Source organism: Thalassophryne amazonica, chromosome 5 (genome assembly GCF_902500255.1).
Source record: "Thalassophryne amazonica chromosome 5, fThaAma1.1, whole genome shotgun sequence".
NCBI classification, from domain to species: Eukaryota; Metazoa; Chordata; class Actinopteri; order Batrachoidiformes; family Batrachoididae; genus Thalassophryne; species Thalassophryne amazonica.
Genome location: NC_047107.1, coordinates 108,603,676 through 108,628,134, shown reverse-complemented (window position 1 = coordinate 108,628,134; position 24,459 = coordinate 108,603,676). Strand labels below are relative to the sequence as shown.

General features: G+C 43.1%; 1 protein-coding gene and 1 long non-coding RNA gene across 3 annotated transcripts in view; one reads left to right on the top strand and one right to left on the bottom strand.

Annotated features, from left to right (window-relative positions):
- The window catches only part of galnt9 (polypeptide N-acetylgalactosaminyltransferase 9), a 392,311-nt gene that overhangs the window by 165,137 nt on the left and 202,715 nt on the right, over window positions 1-24,459 (top strand). For both annotated transcript variants that reach the window (XM_034171079.1, XM_034171078.1), the window contains one exon: window positions 14,899-15,073. In XM_034171079.1, coding sequence (XP_034026970.1) covers window positions 14,899-15,073 — 175 coding nt within the window. The remainder of the gene's footprint in view (window positions 1-14,898; window positions 15,074-24,459) is intronic.
- On the bottom strand, window positions 15,523-19,016 carry LOC117511114. The gene is made up of 3 exons (XR_004560885.1): window positions 18,935-19,016; window positions 17,663-17,670; window positions 15,523-15,533 (listed from the first exon to the last, which is right to left on the bottom strand). It is a non-coding gene; the product is annotated as an uncharacterized LOC117511114 (long non-coding RNA).

Below are 24,459 nucleotides of genomic sequence, written 5' to 3'. Positions count from 1 at the left end.
GCGGCCCACACAACAGGACCCCCCCCCCTCAACGGGCGCCTCCTGGCGCCCGACCAGGCTTGTCCGGGTGGCGGCGGTAGAAATCGGCCAGGAGGGCCGGGTCCAGGATGAAGCTCCTCTTCACCCAGGAGCGTTCTTCGGGGCCGTACCCCTCCCAGTCCACCAAATACTGGAAGCCCCGGCCCATCCTACGGACATCCAAAAGCCGGCGTACAGTCCAAGCCGGGTCGCCATCGATGATCCGGGCAGGAGGCGGTGCCGGACCTGGAGTACAGAGGGGTGAGGTGTGATGTGGTTTAATTCGGGACACATGAAACACAGGATGGATCCGCAGTGAGGCCAGAAGCTGAAGCCTCACCGCGGCTGGACTGATGACCTTAAGGATCTTAAATGGGCCGCTGTAACGGTCCTGTAGCTTGGGGGAGTCCACCTTGAGGGGAATGTCCTTTGTGGATAACCACACCTCCTGCCCTGGCCGATACGCAGGGGCCGGGGCCCGCCGACGGTCTGCATGGGCTTTTGCCCTCGTCCGGGCCTTTAGCAAAGCAGAACGGGCGGCATGCCACACCCGACGGCACTTCCGTAGGTGGGCCTGGACCGAGGGCACACCGACCTCTCCCTCAACCACCGGAAACAACGGTGGCTGATACCCCAGACATACCTCAAAAGGGGAGAGGCCGGTGGCTGATGACACCTGGCTGTTATGAGCATACTCGATCCAGGCCAAATGGGTACTCCAGGCCGCTGGGTGCGCGGCGGTCACGCAGCGCAAAGCCTGTTCCACCTCCTGGTTTACCCGTTCTGCTTGCCCGTTGGTCTGAGGGTGGTACCCGGACGAGAGACTCACCGTGGCCCCCAGTTCTCGGCAGAAGCTCCTCCAGACTTGCGAGGAGAACTGGGGACTGCGATCGGAGACAATGTCTGTTGGAATCCCATGCAGCCGGACGACGTGGTGGACCAGGAGGTCCGCTGTCTCCTGGGCTGTCGGGAGCTTCAGGAGGGCCACGAAGTGGGCCGCCTTGGAGAATTGGTCCACTATCGTGAGGATGGTGGTGTTACCCTGGGACGGCGGGAGGCCCGTGACAAAATCCAGGCCGATGTGGGACCAGGGGCGATGAGGCACAGGCAGCGGCTGGAGTAGTCCTGATGCCCTGCAATCGTCAGCCTTGTCCCTGGCGCAGGTGGTGCAGGCCTGGATATAATCCCGGACGTCGGCCTCTAGGGACGCCCACCAGAAGCGCTGCCGGACAACTGCCACGGTTCTTCGCACCCCTGGATGACAGGAGAGCTTGGAGCCGTGACAGAAGCCCAGGACTGCAGCCCAAACTTCTGGTGGGACATATAGTTTGTTCATCGGCCCAGTTCCGGGGTCCGGGCTTCGTGCCAGGGCCTCCCGGACGGTTCTCTCTACGTCCCAGGTGAGGGTGGCCACGATAGTGGACTCCGGGATGATGGGTTCCGGTGGATCCGGCAACTCCGCTTTGACTTCATCTTCATGTACCCGGGACAAGGCATCCGATCTCTGGTTTTTGGTCCCGGGACGGTAGGTGATCCGGAAGTCAAAACGGCCGAAGAACAGTGACCAGCGGGCTTGCCTGGGATTCAGCCGCTTGGCGGTCCTGATATACTCCAGGTTCCGGTGGTCAGTGAAAACCGTGAATGGCACGGACGTTCCCTCCAACAGATGTCTCTACTCTTCAAGAGCCTCTTTCACCGCAAGGAGTTCTCGATTGCCGACGTCATAGTTCCGTTCGGCCGGGGTCAACCTGCAGGAAAAATAGGCACACGGGTGAAGGACCTTATCGGTCTTCCCGCTCTGGGAAAGCACAGCTCCTATCCCTGAGTCCGAGGCGTCCACTTCAACCACTAACTGGCGACTAGGATCGGGCTGCACCAGAACGGGTGCAGACGAGAAGCGCCGTTTCAACTCCTTGAACGCGGCATCGCAACGATCCGACCAGGTGAAGGGGACTTTTGGTGAGGTCAGGGCTGTCAGGGGGCTAACTACCTGACTGTAGCCCTTAATGAACCTCCTGTAGAAATTTGCAAAGCCTAGGAACTGTTGCAGCTTCCTACGGCTAGTGGGTTGGGGCCAGTCTCTCACCGCCGCAACCTTGGCCGGATCAGGAGCGACGGAGTTGGGGGAGATGATAAACCCCAGGAAGGACAAAGATGTGCGGTGGAACTCACACTTCTCGCCCTTCACAAACAGCCGGTTCTCCAACAACCGCTGCAGGACCTGACGTACATGCTGGACATGAGTCTCAGGATCCGGAGAAAAGATGAGTATATCGTCTAGATATACGAAGACGAATCGGTGCACGAAATCCCGCAAGACATCATTAACTAATGCTTGGAACGTCGCGGGGGTGTTTGTGAGGCCGAACGGCATGACCAGGTACTCAAAGTGACCTAATGGGGTGTTGAATGCCGTCTTCCATTCGTCTCCCTTCCGGATCCGAACCAGGTGATACGCATTTCTAAGATCCAGCTTAGTAAAGATTTTGGCTCCATGCAGAGGGGTGAACACGGAATCTAATAATGGCAACGGGTATCGGTTGCGAACCGTAATCTCATTCAGCCCCCTGTAATCAATACATGGACGAAGTCTGCCATCTTTCTTGCCCACAAAAAAGAAACCTGCCCCCATCGGGGAGGTGGAGTTCCGGATCAGCCCGGCAGCTAATGAGTCCCGGATGTAGGTCTCCACTGATTCGCGCTCAGGTCGTGAGAGGTTGTACAGCCTGCTGGACGGGAACTCAGCGCCTGGAACCAAATCAATGGCACAATCGTACGGACGGTGCGGGGGAAGGGTGAGTGCCAGATCCTTGCTGAAGACGTCAGCAAGATCGTGGTACTCAACCGGCACTGCCGTCAGATTGGGAGGGACTTTGACCTCCTCCTTAGCCTGGGAACCGGGAGGAACCGAGGATCCTAAACACACCCGATGGCAGGTTTCGCTCCACTGAACCACCACCCCAGACGGCCAATCGATCCGGGGATTGTGCTTTAACATCCATGGGATGCCCAAAATCACGTGGGAGGTAGAAGGAGTTACAAAAAACTCAATCTCCTCCCGGTGGTTTCCAGACACCACCAGAGTTATTGGTTGTGTCTTGTGTGTGAGTAAAGGGAGGAGGGTGCCATCTAGTGCCCGCACCTGCAATGGCGAAGGAAGCGCCACCAGAGGGAGCCCTACCTCCTTTGCCCATCCGCTGTCTAGCAGATTCCCTTCTGACCCCGTGTCCACCAGTGCTCGGGCTTGAAGGGTTAAATCCCCGCTCAGGATTGTGACTGGGAGTCGTGTGGCAATTTGTGTGTGTCTCACTTGAATGTCTTGACCCCCCCTTAGCCCAGTCTCTAAGGGCGAGTGTTGACGTCTTGGCCGTTTGGGGCAGTCTCTCTGTGTGTGCTCTGTTGAGCTGCAGAGAAAACACTCTCCACGGATCAGCCTCCCCATTTTGGCCCTGTGCGTTTCCCTAACAACGTCAACAGGGGGAGCTGTTGCCCCACAAAGCGCTGCGGCTGTGGAGCGTGGGGAGGGCGGCCCCTTTTCGAACCCGGAAGGGAGAGGGGCGGCGCGTATCCGGTCACGTCCTTCGCCTCGCTCCCGACGGCGTTCCTCTAACCGATTGTCTAATCGTATAACGAGATCAATAAGCCCGTCCAAATCCCGCGGTTCGTCCTTAGCCACCAGGTGCTCCTTCAGGACCAACGATAGTCCGTTTACGAAGGCGGCGCGGAGGGCGGTGCTATTCCAGCCGGACCTCGCAGCCGCGATGCGGAAGTCGACTGCATAAGCAGCTGCGCTCCGGCGCCCCTGTCTCATTGACAGCAGCACGGCTGAAGCGGTCTCTCCTCTATTTGGGTGATCGAACACTGTTCTGAACTCCCTCACAAACCCATCATATGTCAGAAGGAGCCGTGAATTTTGCTCCCAGAGCGCTGTAGCCCAAGCGCGTGCCTTGCCGCGAAGCAGATTAATCACATAAGCTATCTTACTAGCATCAGTCGCGTACATGACGGGACGTTGTGCGAAGACGAGCGAACACTGCATAAGAAAGTCCGCGCATGTCTCCACACAACCCCCGTACGGTTCTGGAGGGCTTATGTATGCTTCAGGGGAAGGTGGGAGGGGTCGTTGAACGACCTGTGGAACGTCACTATTGCGCACAGGATCGACAGGAGGGGGAGCCGCAGCAGCGCCCTGAGGGCGCGCTTCCACCTGCGCGGCGAGAGCCTCCACCTTGCGGTTAAGGAGGACGTTCTGCTCGGTCATCAGATCCAGCCGAGCCGTAAAAGCGGTGAGGATTCGCTGCAACTCACCGATCATTCCTCCTGCAGACGCCTGTGCGCCCTGCTCTTCCATTGGCCGTTCAACGGCCGGTCGACGCCCCTCGGGGTCCATGACGTTGGCCGAGATATCCTGTTGGGAAAGTGTAGGTACACGGACCCACAACAGGGGGCGCAAATGAACGGACAATGGATGAGGTCAAATAACAACACTTTACTGTTGTGAATGGGCACAACAAATACAATCAGATTACAACAATAGACAAAAGCCAAATCACAAAAGGTGTCGTGTGGGCAGGCTCGAAGATAGGAGACGTCTGTCCAAAGCAGAACCGGAACCACACGATTTCCTCCGCCACCAGACCCCGGGAATACTGGAGCCGCCAAGTCCCGAACTCCCAGCTGGCCACTGCCTTCGCGTGTCGGACCTGGTACTGCTGGCGAGGAACAAAAGAACAATTAAATGTGGGTGCGTCTGCACCCAGGAATCCGTACGGCAGGAAAACTACCTCCACCAATCGTTGGAAAAGGAGTCAGCTAAACAACTCACAAAAGATCACTGTTAACCAGTCAGCTGAGCACGTTACCTTCCAGGTAGAACAATATCTCGGCAAAGAGGTGGAGGCATCGTCCTGCTGATATTCTCCTGCTGATCAGATGATGGGTAACAGCTGTTGCAGGTGATGCGTGACAGCTGTCACCCTGGCTGCTCCTGTGAGGCGACTGCGCCCTCTCGTGCCTGAAGCCCGCACTTCAGGCAGGGCGCCCTCTGGTGGTGGGCCAGCAGTACCTCCTCTTCTGGCGGCCCACACAACACCGTCTCGAGCAGCGTGTGAAACAAAGGAATTCAGCCGGGTGGGCGGGACCACATCTCACTCAAGGCCTGCCCACAGGGAAATGACGTCACCGACATGCGTGAAAAAACTCACGCATGCGCACGAGGGTTCAAGCATGATTGGTGTAATCACACGTCATTCAAATCCATATAGTTAAAAAAAAAAATAAAAGGGTCGGTTTATTATCTAATAGACCTCGTATATATATATATATATATATATATATATACACCTTGTTTTTTTTTGTTATTATTCTTATTTATTCATTTATTTTACTTGTGGCCCCTTGAAATGAATCAATGAATTTGACGTCATGCATAGGTTTTCTTAAGCTTGAAGCTCAAAACACTCAGTGTTGCCATGTTGGCAGTGTTTACACTATCTGTAACACCTCCAACCCATAAATGGGTAAAGAGGCGGAGCATGGGTGGGATGAATGAAGCCAGAACACACCCCTATCTCAAAGTTACCAGACAAGCTCAGCTAACAGGCTAACCTTGGTTTAGAAGTTTTAATAAAGCATAATTTTGTGGACTCTGCAGGGGTTTTCATGACAGGTGGCTCATGTGCAGGTTAAAAAAAGGTCATTTAATTATAATTATGACCTGCTAGTTCTTCTGTAACCATGGATAAATTTGACCTAACATCCTCAAGCTGGTGACAGCTGCTAAAGGTTCCAGCAGTGCTAACATAAATATTTAAACAAGTCAAAAATTTCACTTAATGGAAATACTGGAGCACAGATTTCTCAGGAGATCTGCTCAGGCAATTAACAACACAACAAACCATATTATTACAGATATTTGTAAAGCCCAGAAATGACATATGTGGTTGTCCACAACAGCTAGCAGCCTTGGCTAATGGGGTTTTGGTAGCAGAGCTCTGACTTGACTCTGCGGCACATATTACCTGTTATTCAAAGTAACGACATTCCTAATTTTTCATAACTTTATTGCTTAAAGTATCTTAAACTCATTAGTTATTAAAAAAAATCAAATCTTGTACCGTTGTCATGTAGGGGGAAACGAGCTATAGAGATCAAAACAGGTTTTTTTTTAGATCAGAATATAAACATGTTTATTACTCCTCTGAATTTGGACATTTTAACATTGTCTTCTATGGGAATATCCTCACTCTCTGAGTTAGCCTCAAATGGCCATTCAAGGAACTGCAACTTCATATTTAGCAACTGGAGGTTGAGACTTGTTCATATCTTCTGGTTATGTACCGTATGACAAGGTTCAGTAAAGACTGTAAATTGAGTTCCGTCAACTAAAATGACCACATATTTTAAAGTAATAACAAAGAAGAGTTCAGATCCTTTTAATTATCTTGTGACCCTTTAAATTTGTCCTTGCAACTCGTAGTTTGTGTCTCGGCTCTGTAACGCTTCATGGACTTCACTGACGCATGACTTCTAGTTTTCAATGTTTTTCACCAAACCTTTTCCTTTGTGCATCATTGATAAGAGGTCAGATTCAGGTCAATATCTATGAGCTGTCCGAGGCTTCTGCAGTATGTTTACCACCGGTGATGGTAATTTGTGCAGATGCATGAACAGTTTCTTGGGAGCCCGTCTGCTCCGACATGAGACAATTAACATGCAGGCTGGACTGCTTGACCTTTTCTGGATGGCTGTCTGTCTGTTTGATTCAAACAGGGTTCAGTGAGATGGGTGGAGGTACTGTATGGCCACTCTCAGGCTGGCGTAATGAATCACGCATAAGTAACATGTTTGCCTTATCACCGTGACACTTTTCCTTTGCCGGGACATCTGTTGACATTTACTGGTGAGAGGTTTATTCACAGCTTGTGCTCCAGCGGTCTGAACTGAATTCACATTTCCATTGATGAGGTTTAGCCCTGTCTATCATACAGAATAAGTCTAATTCACTGTTGCTGCCCGTGTTAGAAGCAAGGAAATGCTTAATGAGCCCCACGGAATTCAATTCCAGCAAATATCACCAACAAATTGATAACTTAATGATTCATAAAATGAAACTGTATACACGCCGAGGCCCAGCTACATACAAGCTCTTCACATTCATTTGAAGCAAATCAGAATGACTGTAAACATTACATATATTAGCCCCGATGGAGACTGCAGGCATTAGAAGTGCTCATTAACACTGTGGGAAATCTGTCTTTGTAATGTTTGGAAAAAAAAATAAAATACGCCGACGATGCTTAAATAGCTAAACTATGCTACAACCACATATTTAAGGATCAGGCATGGAGACAAAAATCTTACGTGGACTTTTAAAAGTCAAGCCCATTAACACTCAAATATCTAAAGTAATTTCCAAATGAAATGGCAAACATGCTCAATTCAAACCACTTGTAACTTCAAAACCACACATGCTGCAAGGTGCCCAATTTAGTTTCTTTCAAGAGGCACCAATGAGTCTGAATGGAGCCTTTCTGCTGGCTTGAGCAGTGGTATTACTGCGTTATCTGAGTTGAACAACATAACAGCAGTTACACAATTTAGGGGGAAAAAAAGAACGTCTTGACTGGCAATTGTTAGTCCATCCCAAGAGTGTGCACGGCGATAGGACAGTTTAAGAAATAATGACCCCGTGTACCTCACCAGTACACCAGAAGTGTCCGATTAGGGTAAGTTGTTTTTTCTTCATATATGTTCATTTGTTTTTTTTCTCCGCAATATGAAAAACCAAGTCGGACATGAACATACTCCATTAATATCTAAACAGCAAAAACACACAGATTGAAAGCTTACCAGCTAATGACCGCACCATCTGTTAGCAAGTTCTTCACGGAGGTGAAGCGTTTGGGTGTTTTATATATATATATTATACAAATAATGGATGGTGATGCTGTTGGATGATGCTACGCCTCGTCCAATATAACTTTTCTTCATCCAATATTTCTCTGTGTTGGACACTTGCCATCCATCAATTATGTTCTCCACCCCCCTCCCAAATTAAGCAAACAACAAAGAGTCAAGTAAATTAGATCAATTTGTTTTGTTGTGAACAGCATATGGTTGATTCTGATGCGATGAATACTTCTAAAACGTCAGTAGCGTGCTTGTCTACCTTCTTAGTGTTTTTGGCATCCTTGGAGTTCAATATTTCCACCAGTTCCTCCTCTTTGAACTCAGCAAACCTCGCTGGCAGATGATTTTCTGCTGTTGTTGACGTGTGTTGCCATTTTTTCAACCAGCGTCTGTCAGCAAGTTCCTGACCTCCGCTACGTCATTAGTGATGTCATCTCATGAATAATTGTAAGCCGCGCTCTGATTGGCTAGCTGTTGGCAGTAAGCTCTAACGCTATTGGTCAGTGGGAACCGGTCCAATATAACTTTTGGTACTAGCCTTTTTGGATCCCTTTGGATCCAACATAACTTTCTGGCCCCAAGCATGCCAAAATACAGGTAAATGATGGACAGAAAGGCTAATCTGTGATTGGCTATTGCAATCTGAGTGGAGAACATACACACACACACACACACACACATATATATATATATATATATATATATATATATATATATATATATAGTAGCCATATAATAAATGAATTATTAACCACGCTTGCTCGATCTGTATGGGAATATTGGACCTCTGTGCTAATGCTCACCGCACTTGCACCTCAGTCTGATATTTAGTATTAGACCTTTAATATTAGACTGCATCACATCACAAAGAAACACACCAAAATGAATTGTTCCATAATAAAAAGCATCATCACTGAATGTTATCGTGAAACCTGTATTGTATAACCTGTATTTATAAGGGGAGATTCACACACACACACACACACACACACAAATATATTTTCTGCTGCTTAACTGGGTTGTGGTGACAGCAGACCAAGCAGCTCATCCCACACTTGCCTATCCTCAGCCATGTCCTGTAAGTCTTCCCAGGGAATCCTGAGGTGTTCCCAAGCCAGCATGGAGATAGAATTTCTTTAGCGTGTCCTGGGTCTTCCCAGGTCCTTCTCCCAGTTGGCCTTGCCTGGAGACAACCAGGAGAAATCCTCACTACATGCCCAAACCACCTCACCTGGCTTCATTTGATGCTAAACAGCAGTGGTTCTATTCCGAGTCCCTCACAGATAGTAGAGTTTATCCCCCTGCCCAGGATTGTAAGCACAGATACCCAGTGGAGGAATCTCATTCCTGCTGCTTGTATCCATGACCTTAGGTGAGGACAGGAGTGTAAAGTGACTGGTAAATTGGGGATCTCACCTTCTGGCTCACCTCCTTCTTCACCATGATGGTCCAGTACAGCATCCATAAAACATCAGGTATCACCCCAGTCCGTCTATCAATCTCACACACCAACTTACCCCCAGTCGTGAACAAGACCCCAAGATACCCCCTAAGATAAATAAGTAAGATAAATACCTCAACTTGGGGCAGTAACTCTCCCCTGACCCAAAGGGGACAAACCACCCTTTTCTGACTGAGGACCATGGTCTCAGATCTGGAGGTGCTGATTCTCATTCCAGTTGCTTCACACTCAGCCTAAAACCTGCTCAGTGCACATTAGAGGTCACTGCCTGATGAAGCCAACAGAACCACATCATCTGCAAAAAGCAGAGATGTAACTCTGAGATCACCAAACTGGACACCCTCCGCTCCCTGATGACATCTTGAAATTCTATCCATGAACACCACAAACAAAATTGGTGACAAGGGGCAGCCCTGGCGAAATGAAACACCCACTGGAAGCAGGTACAATGTAATGCGGAGAATGTGGACACAGCTCCTACTTTGATTACATAGAGACTGGATTGTGCATTGCAGCAGTTCCACTACTCCCTATTCCCACAGCTCTCCCACAGAACACCTCAAGGGACCGGGTCATACAAATGTTCCAAATCTACAGTCACATGTAGACTGTTTGGTCATACTCCCAAGACCCTTCTAATATCCTTGCTAGAGTAAAGAGCTGTTCCACTGTCCCATGACAGACGGAACCCGCATTACACCTCCTGAATCAAGTTTCAACTACCGGTTGAAGTCTCCTTTCTAGTACCCTGGGATAGGCTTTCCCAGGGAGGCTGAGAAGTGTGATTCCTCTGTAACTGGAACACACACTCTGGCCCCCTTTTTATAAGATGGGGACCACCACCCCAGTTACCACTCCATTCATACCATATTCGATTGGGTTCAGAAAAGCATGAATCAATTCACCATTGTGTTGTTTCAAAAACACTATATGTACAATATGAGGGGTAGTTACATTTTATACTGCTGACCTGCTACAATATCCCTGAGGCACAGGTCTCTGCTGATGCCTACATTTCCAACTCACAGTGAAGCCCTCGCACCTCTGAGGGACTGTTATGGCATGATAAAATATATTGTGTTCCATACGGCTGATTTTAGAATATTTAATGAACATCGCCGCACTTGAGGGGTAGTTCAGTTTTCCTGATAGGTAGCCTCACTAGTCTACATGTTATTGATCAGTGCGATCAATTTTAGACCTGTCTCTCTGTCAGCACCGGAGACAAGTCTGCAAATCCACAGGAGGAAGCTCAGACAAACACGGCCTGTGGTGTGTCGAGCACAAATAAATCTCCTTCGTTTGAAGGTTTTATAAAGAGGGGTCCATACCAAATTCACAACAGACTTATGGGACTGATCATACTTGATCTGAAGACTCTGCATGGTTTTTAGCTGGTGTGTACACGAAAGTCAGTAGGTGGGAGGACAGAGAGTATTTTGAGCTTTGCGGCATGTAGGTGAAACTGAAGGCTTTAAAGTAATCCAAATCCATGCTCGGTATGTCTGTGCTTAACACCAGTTTTCCATAAGCTCCCATATTGCCGGAGGCACCGCTGGGCTCCTTGTGCAGCGTACCGTGTATTAATTTTAAATTCGCAGTATGATGGATCTCCTCCTTGGTGCTTTTCAAATATATCCCATGCTCCATAACAGTCTATTTAACTTCATGTGTGTTGATGTTAACCCTTTTAAAAGAAACTACCGTGTTGCCCGTGGGGATCCATGGGCCCTAGATTGGGCAGTATTTATAAAATAGGTAGCTGACATTTTTCAAGGGTGGTAATAAATTAAGCAAAGCTTGTATAGTAAGTTGGAATGGTGTGTGAGTCCAGAATGTTTTTTAGAACCTTAGAACTCAACAATTTTGAGAAGAGGAACTCAACCCTTTTATTTTCTATTAATTATGTAATTTTTTAAGGTTCATTTACTGTCTTAATGTATTTATAAATTGTTTAGGTTCTTGTTATCGTATACATACTATTATGATTATCACTATTATTATCAGTGTTATTATTATTATTATATTTTGTTATTACTTCTGATTTGTCATTTGATTTGTAAATGGACCACAATGGAAGCAAGAGCAATCTGAGATTTCTGCTATCCACCAGTACGGATCTAGATCACTTCCGAAATTCAGTGGAGTTTTCAATGCCCTAAAATCTATCTGTGGTGCAAATTTGGTGAGGATCCATGAAATAGTTAATACGTAATCCTGAAAAACCTATAAAGTGAAATCCTAAACCAGAATCCAGATCCAGATCTGGATCACCCCCAAAATTCAGTGGAGTCTGTCATGGCCAAAAATTGGTGAGAATCAGTGAAGTAGTTTTGACAGAACCCTTAAATGCCTATAAAGTGAAATCCTGAGCTACAATCCGGATCCAGATCACCTCCAAAATTCAGTGGAGTCTTCCATGCCCTAATCCCGCTTTGTGGTGCAAATTTGGTGAGAATCCGTGAAGTAGTTTTGACATAATCCTTCAAAGCCTATATAAAGTCCCCAGGGCTCTGTGCTGGGACCAAAATTATTTATTTTATATATTAAGGATTTATGTAAAGTTTCCAATGTGTTTAAAGCAGTTCTGTTTGCTGATGACACAAAAATGTTTTGTTCTGGAGAGAATTTGCAGCAATTATTGTTTGATTTGAGAGTTGAAATGATAAAGCTGAAGAGTTGGTTTGATATGAACAAACTGTCATTAAATTGGTCAAAAACTAAAATGATGTTATTTGGAAATTATAAACTGGATGTACATGGGGTAAACATAGATTGTGTCAAGGAAAATAAGTTGTTAGGTGTGATTATTGATGATAAAATTAACTGGATAGCTCATATTCATCATATTCAAAAGAAAGTTTCTAAAAGTATTGCAATACTGAATAAGGCAAAGTATATTCTAGATGGTATATCACTACATACTTTGTATTGTGCATTGATTACACCTTATTTGACATACTGTGCTGAAGTTTGAGGTAATAACTATAAAACTACATTACAATCATCATACATCAAGAAAGAGCATTAACAATAATTCATAATTCAGGGTTTCGGGATCATACCATTCCGTTGTGTATTAAATCAAAAATATTAAAACCTTATGATATGATTTCATGTAAGATTGTTCAGTTGATGCATAAAGCAAGAAATAAACAATTACCTCTCAGAATTCAAGAATATTTTACGCTGAGAGAAGGAATGTATAATTTAAGCGGTATGTTTTATTTTAAAATTGTGGGCGCTAGGACGACTAGGAGGTGCTTCTGTGTGTCCATTTGTGGCCCCCCCCAAAAAATGGAATAATTTACCGGAGAAACTTAAGCAATGTCTAGATATTAATCGGTTCAAACATTTATACAGACAAATGGTATTTTCTAGATCTGTATTAGATTAATATGGTTGAGTTGTGTTATATGTAGATGGTGTTGTACTGGAACCTTCGTTTTTTTTTTGTTTTTTTTTGGGGGGGGTGGTGAGTTGTCTGGAGAAATATTTGACCTCTTTTATCTGTAACTATGTGCTGCTGTGTTCAGATTGTGTTGGATATAAATGTCTATGAACAGGCATATATGCCTGTTTGATTGATTTTGCCATGGGCGCAATTTGGTGGGGGATAGGGGGGCATGTCCCCCCCACCTTTTCAACCAGGGGGGATAGAATATGGTATGCCCCCCCACCTTCAGACATATATGTGTGTACTTGAAACATGCTATGCCAGTCTTATGTGCAAACCATGTCAGTCTTATGTGCAAACCATGTCAGAATAGTGTCTTTGTTTCTGCAAGTTTGTATTTTTAGCAGCATTGACTTGTTTACAACACCTTTTTCTTGTCACATTTGGAATTTTCTGGGACTGCATTTGCCCAGATTTGAAACCAGAAATAGTTGCCTCTAGGGACTAGTGTCTACACATAAGTATCAATGGACCATATGATAATTTACTAAATTCTGAAAGTTAGAAAAGGATGCACCTTGCATAAGCACCTTCAGAACTGGTCCATGTCTTGAAAGTACCAGTAACCATCCTATGGTTGTATACCATAGGATGGTTACTGGTACACTCATAGTTACTGACAGGTTGCCACTAATCCATTAACTCACTAGAAATCCTTTGACCTTCATCCACTTTCTCAATACTACAGTGACGTGAGCCTGACACAGTGTGGTTTAAAGGGTGCCATTGTGATTGGTTAATGTTATGTTCAGACTACAACACGCCCATGCCTAATGAATGTGATAAACCTGAAATGTACTGCTGAACGTGCTTTAGTCTAAAATAATACGGATTGGGGACCCATCTCTGCAGATTTAGAGTCTGTAACAGTAAATATGGTCAATAGAAGATGATGTTTTTGTTGCCCTGGAAAAATGTGAAGGTTAGGACGCTCCCAAGTGGATTGTTGGCTGTGGCCTCCTTTCTGGATGTGCGAAGGGCATTTTGATTTTCTTAGGACAGTAAGGAAGCACAGCAATATAGTGGCAGAAAAAAACAAACCGCTCCAGTCTATTTACTTTTGTCTAAACCTATAAAGACAGCCAGTATAGTGGAGCCGAAACAGAAAAGCACAGAACCCAAGTGGCCACAGCTCAGTCATTACTTTAATGTGGCGTCAAACGTTGAGGCCAATTTGCACCGAGCATCGCTGCTTTTAAATATAAGCTGTTTCTCTGCAGTAGACACAGCTGTACATTAAGATCTTTTCAGCCAAGAAAAAAAACAAACAAACAAGTGCTGGCAATCTCTCATCCCAGTTTCTGTGCCTCCACAGTTTGAAACTGGAATACGACGTTTTGTTTTTTTCTTTTCCCTGCACTTTCAATGGCGGATTTATGATGTTCAGCAAAGTCTGAAAGTAGGTGTGGATGGTGTTCAGAGGCACAAGCGTCCTTATTAATGTCTCCCTCAGAAAGTGGAACGCTCAGCACTAACCCAGAGGAGAAACTCAAAGAGCCATCTATCCTCCAATGAAAACACAGACAGCAATTTGCGCGACTGGCTGTGTACCTGGCAAACTTTGTTTCCAGCGCTGACAGTCAGCCTCATCTGCAAAAACAAAGCAGGATAGATGTTCTAATGCAGCTGGAGAGCGAGACTGGGAAAGAAAAAAGACATCAGCTCTGAAACGTACGAGACGCTGACACCATAACACGGCTGAGCGATGCATATTCTGTCCTTGAAGGTTGTCTCAATTAGGATAATCAAATGGAAACTACCTTTCACCGCGTCTAAATGGAACCGCGTTTGATGCAGTTAATGCCATACGACTCCTAAAAAGATTTACTACCATTCTCATCCATTCTGTTATCGTTTTCTGCAAAGAATTTTTTTTTTTTTAAATGAATGACTGAACACTGCAGTCTTAACGTAAAGACTAAAGTCATTCAGCAGCGGTGTTTGTCTGTCTTGGAAACACATTAGCATTTCCTAAGTGCCTGCTCAGTGTTTCCACAATCTAATTTGGATGTTGCTTAAGGAAAGATTACCTCTAATTTGTCTTTTTCAGTGGAGCTGAAGTTCAACTTGGACCAGTATGTGAACAAACGTTACCCCGGATTGGTGAAGATTGTGAGGAACACCAAGCGCGAGGGTCTGATCCGAGCCAGGATCCACGGCTGGAACGCGGCCACGGCTCCTGTCGTCGGCTTCTTTGATGCCCATGTGGAGTTCAACACCGGCTGGTAAGAAAACCTCACATCAGACACTCGAAGGTCCAACCTGTTTGTTTTTTTCTCACCTTTGTCTTTGTGGAGTGTCTCTTATGTTTTCAAAACAAAGAGGTGTCAGATCAGTTATTATCCATGAAATGCCCCCTTTTTTTCTACTTGAGGCTTTTTGACAATGAGCCAGACCAAGCAGTGACTATATCTTCTCCCCGAGACAATGCTTCCCAACACAATGACACTTATTATTAGTGAGAGGTTAAGATTTCCCCTGTCACACTTTGTAGTGGCCTATAGGGAGAATGGAATAAAATCACATTTCCATTTTAAATGACAACAGCCAGACTCCCTGGGAATGCCAGAAGTGACTAATTAAAGAGGGAACATTTCAATATTATTTTAATAACAACAGTTTGTTTGTATATATGAAATTACTTTTTTGTGAGTGTGTGAAGGTTCTCAGTCCAATGCCCATCTGCTGTTTAGTTTTGTGTCATTAGAGCCAGTAAGGACTTCTGTGCCAGTCAGAGTGAGAATTGAATTTATTTTCATTCATGTTTTATAAAACTCATTCCAGTCATTTATTTTTCACATTTATTTATTTGCTTCCAGACAAGCCCCAACCTCCAGCTGTCAAAAATTAGGCATACCCGGAAGAAGAAAATGGTGCAGTTCCTTGACTGGCCACATGAGGCAGGCTCACAGAAGCCCATGTTCAAATGTCCAGTTTTAGAGAAGGAAAAAGAAAAACATGTTTGCAGTGTGGTACAGAAAGTGGATTTGGTCTCTATAGTTAGTTTCCCCCTACTCGACAACTGTATTGAACTTGTTTGTTTTTTTTTGCCCCCACTCTCCGCCATGACTATAAATAGTATAATTTGTCCATAAAATTATTAGAAGTACACCTCTGCATAAGATTGTATCCTTATTAACATTAAAGAAAAAAAATTACAGCAAAGAATAACTATTAACATTGTTTCCATCACTTGCATCACTTTGCTTGAAATAAAAAATTATAATTATTAAACTATAACCATTTTTGACCGACTGCCATTTCATACTGAAAAACAAAATTAAATAAAATCAACAAATAATAATACATTCAAAATGATCAGAACACTAAATCATGGGCACAATATATAAAACACTTTAACAGACAAAACAAAAATTAATAAAATAATTTGTGCTGTTTTTTATGATTTTTTTTTTATTAGTTTTTATTTTTGTAACACTTGCATCATCCATCATGACAGAGACCATGTCTGCTGCTGCTCAGCTCCTCTGCTATGGTGCTATGATGCTAACGGTGCTCGCTGGTTTACTGAAGCAGCATTCACAAAGCGGGATGATTGCTGGCAATATTCGGCACGTTTTTGCTGAAAAAAACTCAAGTGGCTTATCTGCGTGATTGGGGTGTAATGTCTTTAAGTGACGCCTTAATTTATTTGGCTTCATGCTGTCCGCTGCCAACACTTTAAGACACACCGGTCTTTCCTCGTCTCCCTGTAGTCACAGTGACGCTAAGCGCTACATACGCTTCATCATATTTCCTCATCTTATCTTTCGAGTGCGAAGAAAACCCTACATAGAGCTGTGTTCCATTATGCTAGAGTCCTCAATACTCCCTGCGCGCAAACTGACAATGAGAGAGCCACTGCCACCTACTGTAGTGGATGTGCAATTACACTTTATTGTAGTACGGGGAAAAAAATGCATGTTCCCCCGTTGTTACACACGCTTCCCTGGCATCGCACCGCGCCCCCCTATTTGAGAAGGACCGCCTTAGTGTAAAATGTTTTAGGCCATAAAGATATGAATAATTAGGGGTGTGGTCACTGGGGTATGAGTGACAGGTGTGCCGCTGTGAGCCAAGCTCAGAGCTCCTGTAGCATAGAGGGTGCTAGCTGTAGCTGCTAATTATTCTGGAAGACCATGTTGGTCCTTTTCTAAGGCTTTTATTACAAATATCTGCAATTATTTGAATTACTGTGTGGTTAATTGCCCTAGCGGATCATGTAAAATTTCTGTGCTCCAGTATTTCCATTAAATAAAAGTTTTGTGTTATTCAATTTTGTATGTTAGCAGTGTTAGCACATTTAGCAGGTATGGGGGAGATTGATGATGTTAGGTCCAATTAATCCACAATTACTGAGGAAATAAACAGGTTGTAATTTTTCTTAACCACACCCAAGTAAACTGTCCTGAAAACTAAAGCCCAGTCCCCAAAAATATGTTTTAATAAAACACCTGAACACAGGTTAGCATGCGGCCTTAGCTCGTTTGGTAACTCCAAGATAGGAGGATGGATACACAAATAATTTCATGTCACTGAATATGTCTTGGACTTCATTTACATAAATTCTTTTATATTACATATATTTTACAGCAGCCCCATGCGTGTATGTTTTAACAAACAGCGGCCACACACCAAACCCCTGTTATGCCCTCTGCAAAGCGACTGTTTCATTTCATTTCATATTAGCAGGAAGTGCAGGCAGATCAGCTGCATTTGTTACTGACAACGATCGACGCCCAGATGGTTCCCTCGTCTTTTTCTCCATCTGCTCTTGTTCAAAAATAGATGTGGCTCTCATGTCCCTGGATAACACACTCACCTACATATAGCTTTCACCCTGTACATTTCTTATGCGAACCCATCAACTGTTGATTCACCAATCAAGGCTGCGTCTGCAAATTTCCTTTGACTCACTCATTTGCTGCACCTCAGTCTTCCGTGTTTCCCCCAAAGCCTCACCCACCTCCGACTTCCTCCGATACCTCACAGCCTTCTGCCATTGCCTTTCTATAAGGTTTTATCTATAGGAATCAATGAAAAGTAGCACACAATCTCTGCGGTTTTTCTGCAAGAAGATGTTGGGTAAAGAGATACAGTGATGGGCATGATAACAGGCATCTTCAGTCCAAGTAAGAGTGTGTTATGTTCAGTGTATCTGCAGAATGTTTAAATATTCTCTTCTACTCCTTCAGTCAAACTGATTCACTCACAATATCTACAGTATCTGTTTGCTACCATAGAGGAAGCAGCCACCTATTTATCTTGATATGATTATTCACCGTGACACCTACGTGTTTTCCGAGTTGATTTCAAGAATAAAAGTGCTGTTTCAACATACAAGGCCTGAATTAGTAGGATCCGAGCAATCCAGACTTTTGCATGTTGGGGTGGAGATAATTTTGCAGGGGATTTACTAAGACTGTGCATTTTGGAGACAACAGTATGTATGTAAATAAGGGTTTGATATGTTATTGGCTGTAAGTGCAACATTTAAGTAAATCAGTCGCTTGCAAGTATGTGCCTTTTGCTTTTTTGCCACATAACTGAGTTTACAAAAAAAAAAAAAAAAAATTACACTCTCTGTCATGCTCTGCCCCATGCCTGGTTTAGGTCATGGTTTTGCCCCTTGTTGGCTTCCACGATGTTCATTTATCCACTGTCTGTGATCATCTGTTTGTTTTACTTGTGTCATATGTTGAATTATCTGTTTCTGATACTTTTGCCACATGTGAGTTCCATTTTAGTTTAGTCTTAGTCTTTATTTCCTAGTTGATCTCTTTTCAGTTCTTACATTTGTTTCCTGGTTTAATTCTTTGTTCCTTCATGTTGGGTTTCATTAATTTTATTTTATTTTTTATTTATTAGGCTTTGGGTTTTGTTTGTCTTTGGTATTTATTTTGATCACTGTAGTTTTAGGTTCATCTTCTTGTCAGGTTATGTTCACTTTGCGTTTGTCAAACTGCACTATCTTGCACCAGAGTCTCTCATCTTCATTCTAATTCTGTCTGCTTTGTCTCACTGCACTGTCTTGCACCAGCTTCCCTCATCTTTATTCTAATTTTGTCTGCTCTGTCTTACTGCACTCTCTTGCCTCCTGTTTTTGCTCATCTTTGATTCATCTGGCCACGCCCCCTTCCTGAATGTTCTGCACACCTGTGTCTAATTTTCCCTAATTACCACCAGTATATTTAAACTCTGCTTGTCTTTTGTTCTTTGCTAGTTTGTTTGAACTTTTTAGTCTGCGTTCCAAACTTGTTTCATAGCCCTGTCAAGTGTTTATTCTCTTGCCTGCCAGTGTTTGACTCCACCTTGTTTTTGACCTTGCTTTTGTCACTCCCCATGATCTCTGCCGACCAGTGGTTTTGAACTGATCCTCCAATCCTCTGTACCTCTGCCTTGTTAACTGCCTACCTGTGTACCGTACCATTGGCTGTGTTTCCTTGATAAAACCCTTTGAACAGTCCTACATCTGCTTTTGAGAGTCTGCATTTGTGACTACCTCCTGTTTGTGACACATCATCCTTGCCGCTTGACACTCTCCTATTGCAGATATTTCATTATTATTATAGCAAAGTGGAGAATAATTATATGTTACACATGGAGGCATTTAGTTTTAAGGAAACAAGCACAAAGTAAACTGTAACTCTTTAAACCACCTGGCTTGTGCAATTCTCATCTATTTGCATCTTCCCTTCCAGCATTTTGTGTACTCGGCTGGACAAACCCCATATTGCAAAATTACACTCTGATGGTGTAATTTTAGGCCTGTCCATGAGTTAAGTAAGAAATTAGACAAAAGACCTCCCCGCACCATGTTTTAAGTAGGGGTGTGACAAGATCAGCCAGGCCCTTGCATCTCATGCCCCTCCCACTGTTAAAATTTACTGTTCAAAAGGCACATTTTGTTTAACTTCATTAAATGCAGGATGTTTCTAAAGTCAGTGATAAATTGTAAGGATCTAAGTATTTATGATTATGGTTTTACCATTATTGGCCAGCCATAGTTGTATATTGGTTTATTTGGCAGGGACATTGTACATTAATAAACATTTCTGTAAAGGTGCCAGAGTTAAGCAAAGGCTATATTTCATCCGCAGTCCCTGGACAGAAGGGAAAATAACAATATAGAAATATCAGATATATACAAACAACAAAGAAGATAAAGCGATACACAAAAGACTAGTGTCAAATAAAGTGAGAAAACACAAAATAAAATATGATAAAATTATCAACAGTTAGCAATCTGCAAATATATCACCATATATTGAGGTAAACGTATCATGTTATTATATAACTGCTGTCGAATGAAGAGCTCAACAAATTTCTGGCGCAAATTTTTGCTGGACTGAGAACAGCAGACAGCAGTTTGTATAGGAAGAAATCAGTACACGGCATCAGCTATGGACTACATCGCCAGGATTGTTGTTGACTGAACAATTTTGGATTGGATTGCTATTTAAAATTCGTGTTGGAGTGTTTGGAACCCCTTGATGTCAAAGGTCCAGTGGCACCCACCAAAATGTAAGTGTTTTTTCTAAATTTAATAAAATATTCCATTTTTAGGCATTATACAAAACAAATAATTAATGTTTTTTCATTTGTCCAATGGTACGAATATTTCATGAGGTGAAAGATGGAATGTTCCATTCAACGAGGCGAAGCCGTTCTGGCCACAGGACATCAATAAATATTCACAGAAAACCTCCATCTACCTTGTTGTTAATTTGCATTATTAATAACAATAAGTTTTATTTAAGGGCGCCTTTCAAGGAACTCAAGGTCAACTTGAGTATTAGGTACTAGGCGGTTTGTGTTCTAACCATTTAAAAAAAAAAAAAACATTAAACTCTTTATTTTCCATGTTTTATGTCTTAACTCAAGAGAAATATACCAACTTAAAGTACTGAGAAGGTTCTGTTCTGATGTTCTATGGCCAAATTGCCAGTAACTACTTTTTGTTTTTAGTAGTAAATGGACTGCATTTATATAGCGCTTTTTCCATCTGCATCAGACTCTCAAAGTGCTTTACAATTATGCCTCACAGTCACCCAAACACACACAACAAACACCCAAACAGTCATACAAACACACTCACACACCGATGTCAGGGTGCTGCCATGCAAGGCGCCCACTACACACCGGGAGCAACTTGGGAATTAAGGACCTTGCCCAAAGGCCCTTAGTGATTTTCCAGTCAGGCTGGGGTTTGAACCGAGGATCTTCTGGTTTCAAGCCCAACGCTTAACCACTAGACCATCACCTCCCTACTAGTACCATTTGAAGCTATTTTTTAAATTGCTTATGTCCATTGTTCGTGCTAGGAGGAATGGTATTTCATTCATTACTGTAGAGGTAACAATGACAATAAATATATCTTGAATAATAATAATACTACACAAGTTCAACACAGTTCAACCGGTTTTTTTCTTATTTGCTTTGATTTAAATGTGTGCACTAATTGCTGTTGTGTTTTAACCATTTCTTAAACATATTTAACTCTTTCATTTTCATGCTTTGTGGGTGTAACCATTTGCTGTGTCATTGTTCATATCAATACAACTAATGTTTGTGATTAAACCTCTCAAAAAAAAATTACTCATTGGATCAACTCGATTCAATTATGTTCAGGATTTCCATCTAATAAATATACATAGCCCAACTCAAATAAAACACATCCACGCAAGACAATTAAATTTAATTTAGTTGGGACTACATACATTTATTAGATAGAAATCCAATCCAATCCAATGAGTCTGTTTTTTGAGTGTACTAGATCACACCATTGTTTCCAAGAGTGCAAAATCCGGTAACATTTTACTTGAAGGTATCGTCATAACAGTGACATGACAGTGTCATAACTGTTACATGACACGATCATGAAAGTGTCATAAACATTATGTCAATGTCATAAACATTCATGACTTCTGTCATTAAGTGTCATTCGGTATTTATAATGACAAGTTGACTTTTTTGGGTTGTCTTAGTTATAACAACTTGACTTTAATCAACGTGACATGACCACAAGTTGACTTTGGCCTATTTGGTCTTCAGTTGTATGCCAACTTGTCAGCTTGTCATTACAAAAACAGAATGGCACTTGATGACAGCAGGAGTGTAACGATACAAAAAAAATCACGGTTCAGTACGTACCTCGGTTTTGAGGTCACAGTTCTGTTCATTTTCGGTACAGTATGGGAACAAAATCCAAAACCTAAATTTGCTTGTTGTTTAAACAACAATTTATTGTAACATTATACAAACAGGAAAATAAAATAATTGCAAAGTGCTGTCTGGTAATAAGTTAAATAAAATGTTCTCAAATAAACAACAAATGTATAAAATATTATAAAAAATAAATTCCTAGTAAATGGCTTTTAACAAAACCTTTCCACAAGTAAAGACAGCAGTTCCAGCATGAAGCCCTGTTCAATTTTATTCAAGCTTCATATTTTTTGCCAGAAAAATTAACTTGTCCAAAACTGTCACACTCTATAAGGATTTTTTTTTCCAAGACAATTAATGTTAAAGAACCCCTTTACTTTTGTACAATTTATTTAAAAAGATACATTAACAAACATTAACTGAACAGTTAATAGAGATAGAAAATGAAATAAAGTTTTGAAAACAGAAACATTGTGGGAGAGGCAAAAAAGTGAGTAAAACCACTTTAAAATATTTAGAACCACAAATAAACTTGACTCTTGGTTTGTTTATTTATTTTTGGTAATGCAATGGAGTCACCTGAAGAGGTGTGCAGGATCAACAGCATATCACAGTGAAAAAACCCAAATGATCCGCACAGCAACAGCGCTGCCAGTCAGAAAAAAATTTTATTTACTAAAAAAATTACATTTATAACATTACATTTTTACATTACATTTACATTACATTATTTTTTTGTTAAATTTTTTTTTTCTGACTGGGAGCGCTGTGGCTGTATGGATCATTGGGTTTTTTCACTTGTTTATTTATTTTGCCATTAAAATTGGCCATCACTTATTAAAATAAAATATTATAAGTATAAGTATAATATAAGATATATATAAGTATAATATAAGATTTAGCGAGAAAGTCTGAATGCAAACACACGCAATGCGAACTCACCCGTGCACAGCTCTGTACCGAACCGAACGTCCCGTACTGAAACGGTTCAGTACAAATACATGTATTGTTACACCCTTAGACAGCAGTCATATGACACTGACATAATGTTGATGACACCTTCATGACTGTGTCATGTAACTATTATGACAATACCTTCAAGTAAAGTGTTACCTAAAATCCTTGCCTCTTAATTTTGTTTTACAGATAGACTAGGGTGGCGTATTTCACTTTTTTTTCATGCCACAGGACTCTGCTAGTTTGGCTTTTTAATATGTATTAGTAGACATTGAACAGTGTTCAGTGTAGGGATAGTGTTTATTTAACACCAGACAAGGTGCATGAACACTGAGGAATTTGCATTGCAGCGCAACGATAAATGAGACGGATGGATCTCAAAGATATTGTGGTGAGTCTCTCTCAATGACCTTGTGCACGCTGCCAGTGAACATTGAGCCAAACACGACGCTGCCAGCACTTGATTGCCGCGGTACGATTCCGTGTCACCATGCAACCCCCACCTCCACAGCACATTCCTGTTGAAGCAAACATAATTGTATGACACTGTGTGGTGCACGTGACAGCTGTTACTCATTTCCTCACCTTGTGTTGGTAAATGAGGAGTTAAGAATCCAGCCATGTTCACGAGTGGAATGACTGAATCCGGTTTTCACAATCGTGCTGCTTTAATGTGAGGCTATGAAAGCATTGCTTTTTATTAATGCAGTATTGCATAAGGTAAATATTCACAATCTGTCTCCTGCAAGGATTCGTATCCGCCCATCTCTCACACCGAGGTTGTCCATTCTGCTCCAAACTGTTTCCATCTGCCTGCTCCGAATAAAAAGGATTAATGTGAGGAAGTGGGAGCATGTTGTAATGAGGATCCACTGTACGAACCACAAGGCTGCAGAGGGAAGGTGGTGAGAAATTGATATTTACGTGGTTTTTCAACCCGCTGCACTGTTGCAATCTCGGGTTATTAACGATTAATGATGAGCTTTGTGGCAGCAGCTCCCTGCTGAGTGAACGTTGGAGATCAGATTGCCATTTCAGGAAGCATGTAATGAAAGAGATGCCTCAGAATGCAACACTTTGATGAATGTTGGATGCTGCACTGGTGTGTGATGTGGTGATTGTTACTTACTAAAAAGAACAAAAAAAAGAAAGGTTCGGGGACAGAATTGATAAATGTGGATGGAGTCTACCTGCAGTGTGTCTGCTGGTCTCAAGGACAACATTTCCCTCAGCCAAACATATGCTGGATCACGCAAAAACTAATGGACAGATTGTCAGCAAACGTGGTCAAATTGTTGTTTCTGGGCAGGAATAGACACCACTATGATGTGGAGTGGCTGACACTGGCTGAGGTGGCAGATTCTGACTCTGGGTGAATTTTTTTTTTGTCCATCTATGTGTGTGGGCCTAGTGAGAGACTGGTGGCCTGTCCTTGCTGTACTCCGCCTCTCACCCATTCACCCATTGACCGCTAATGCTGTATTTACAG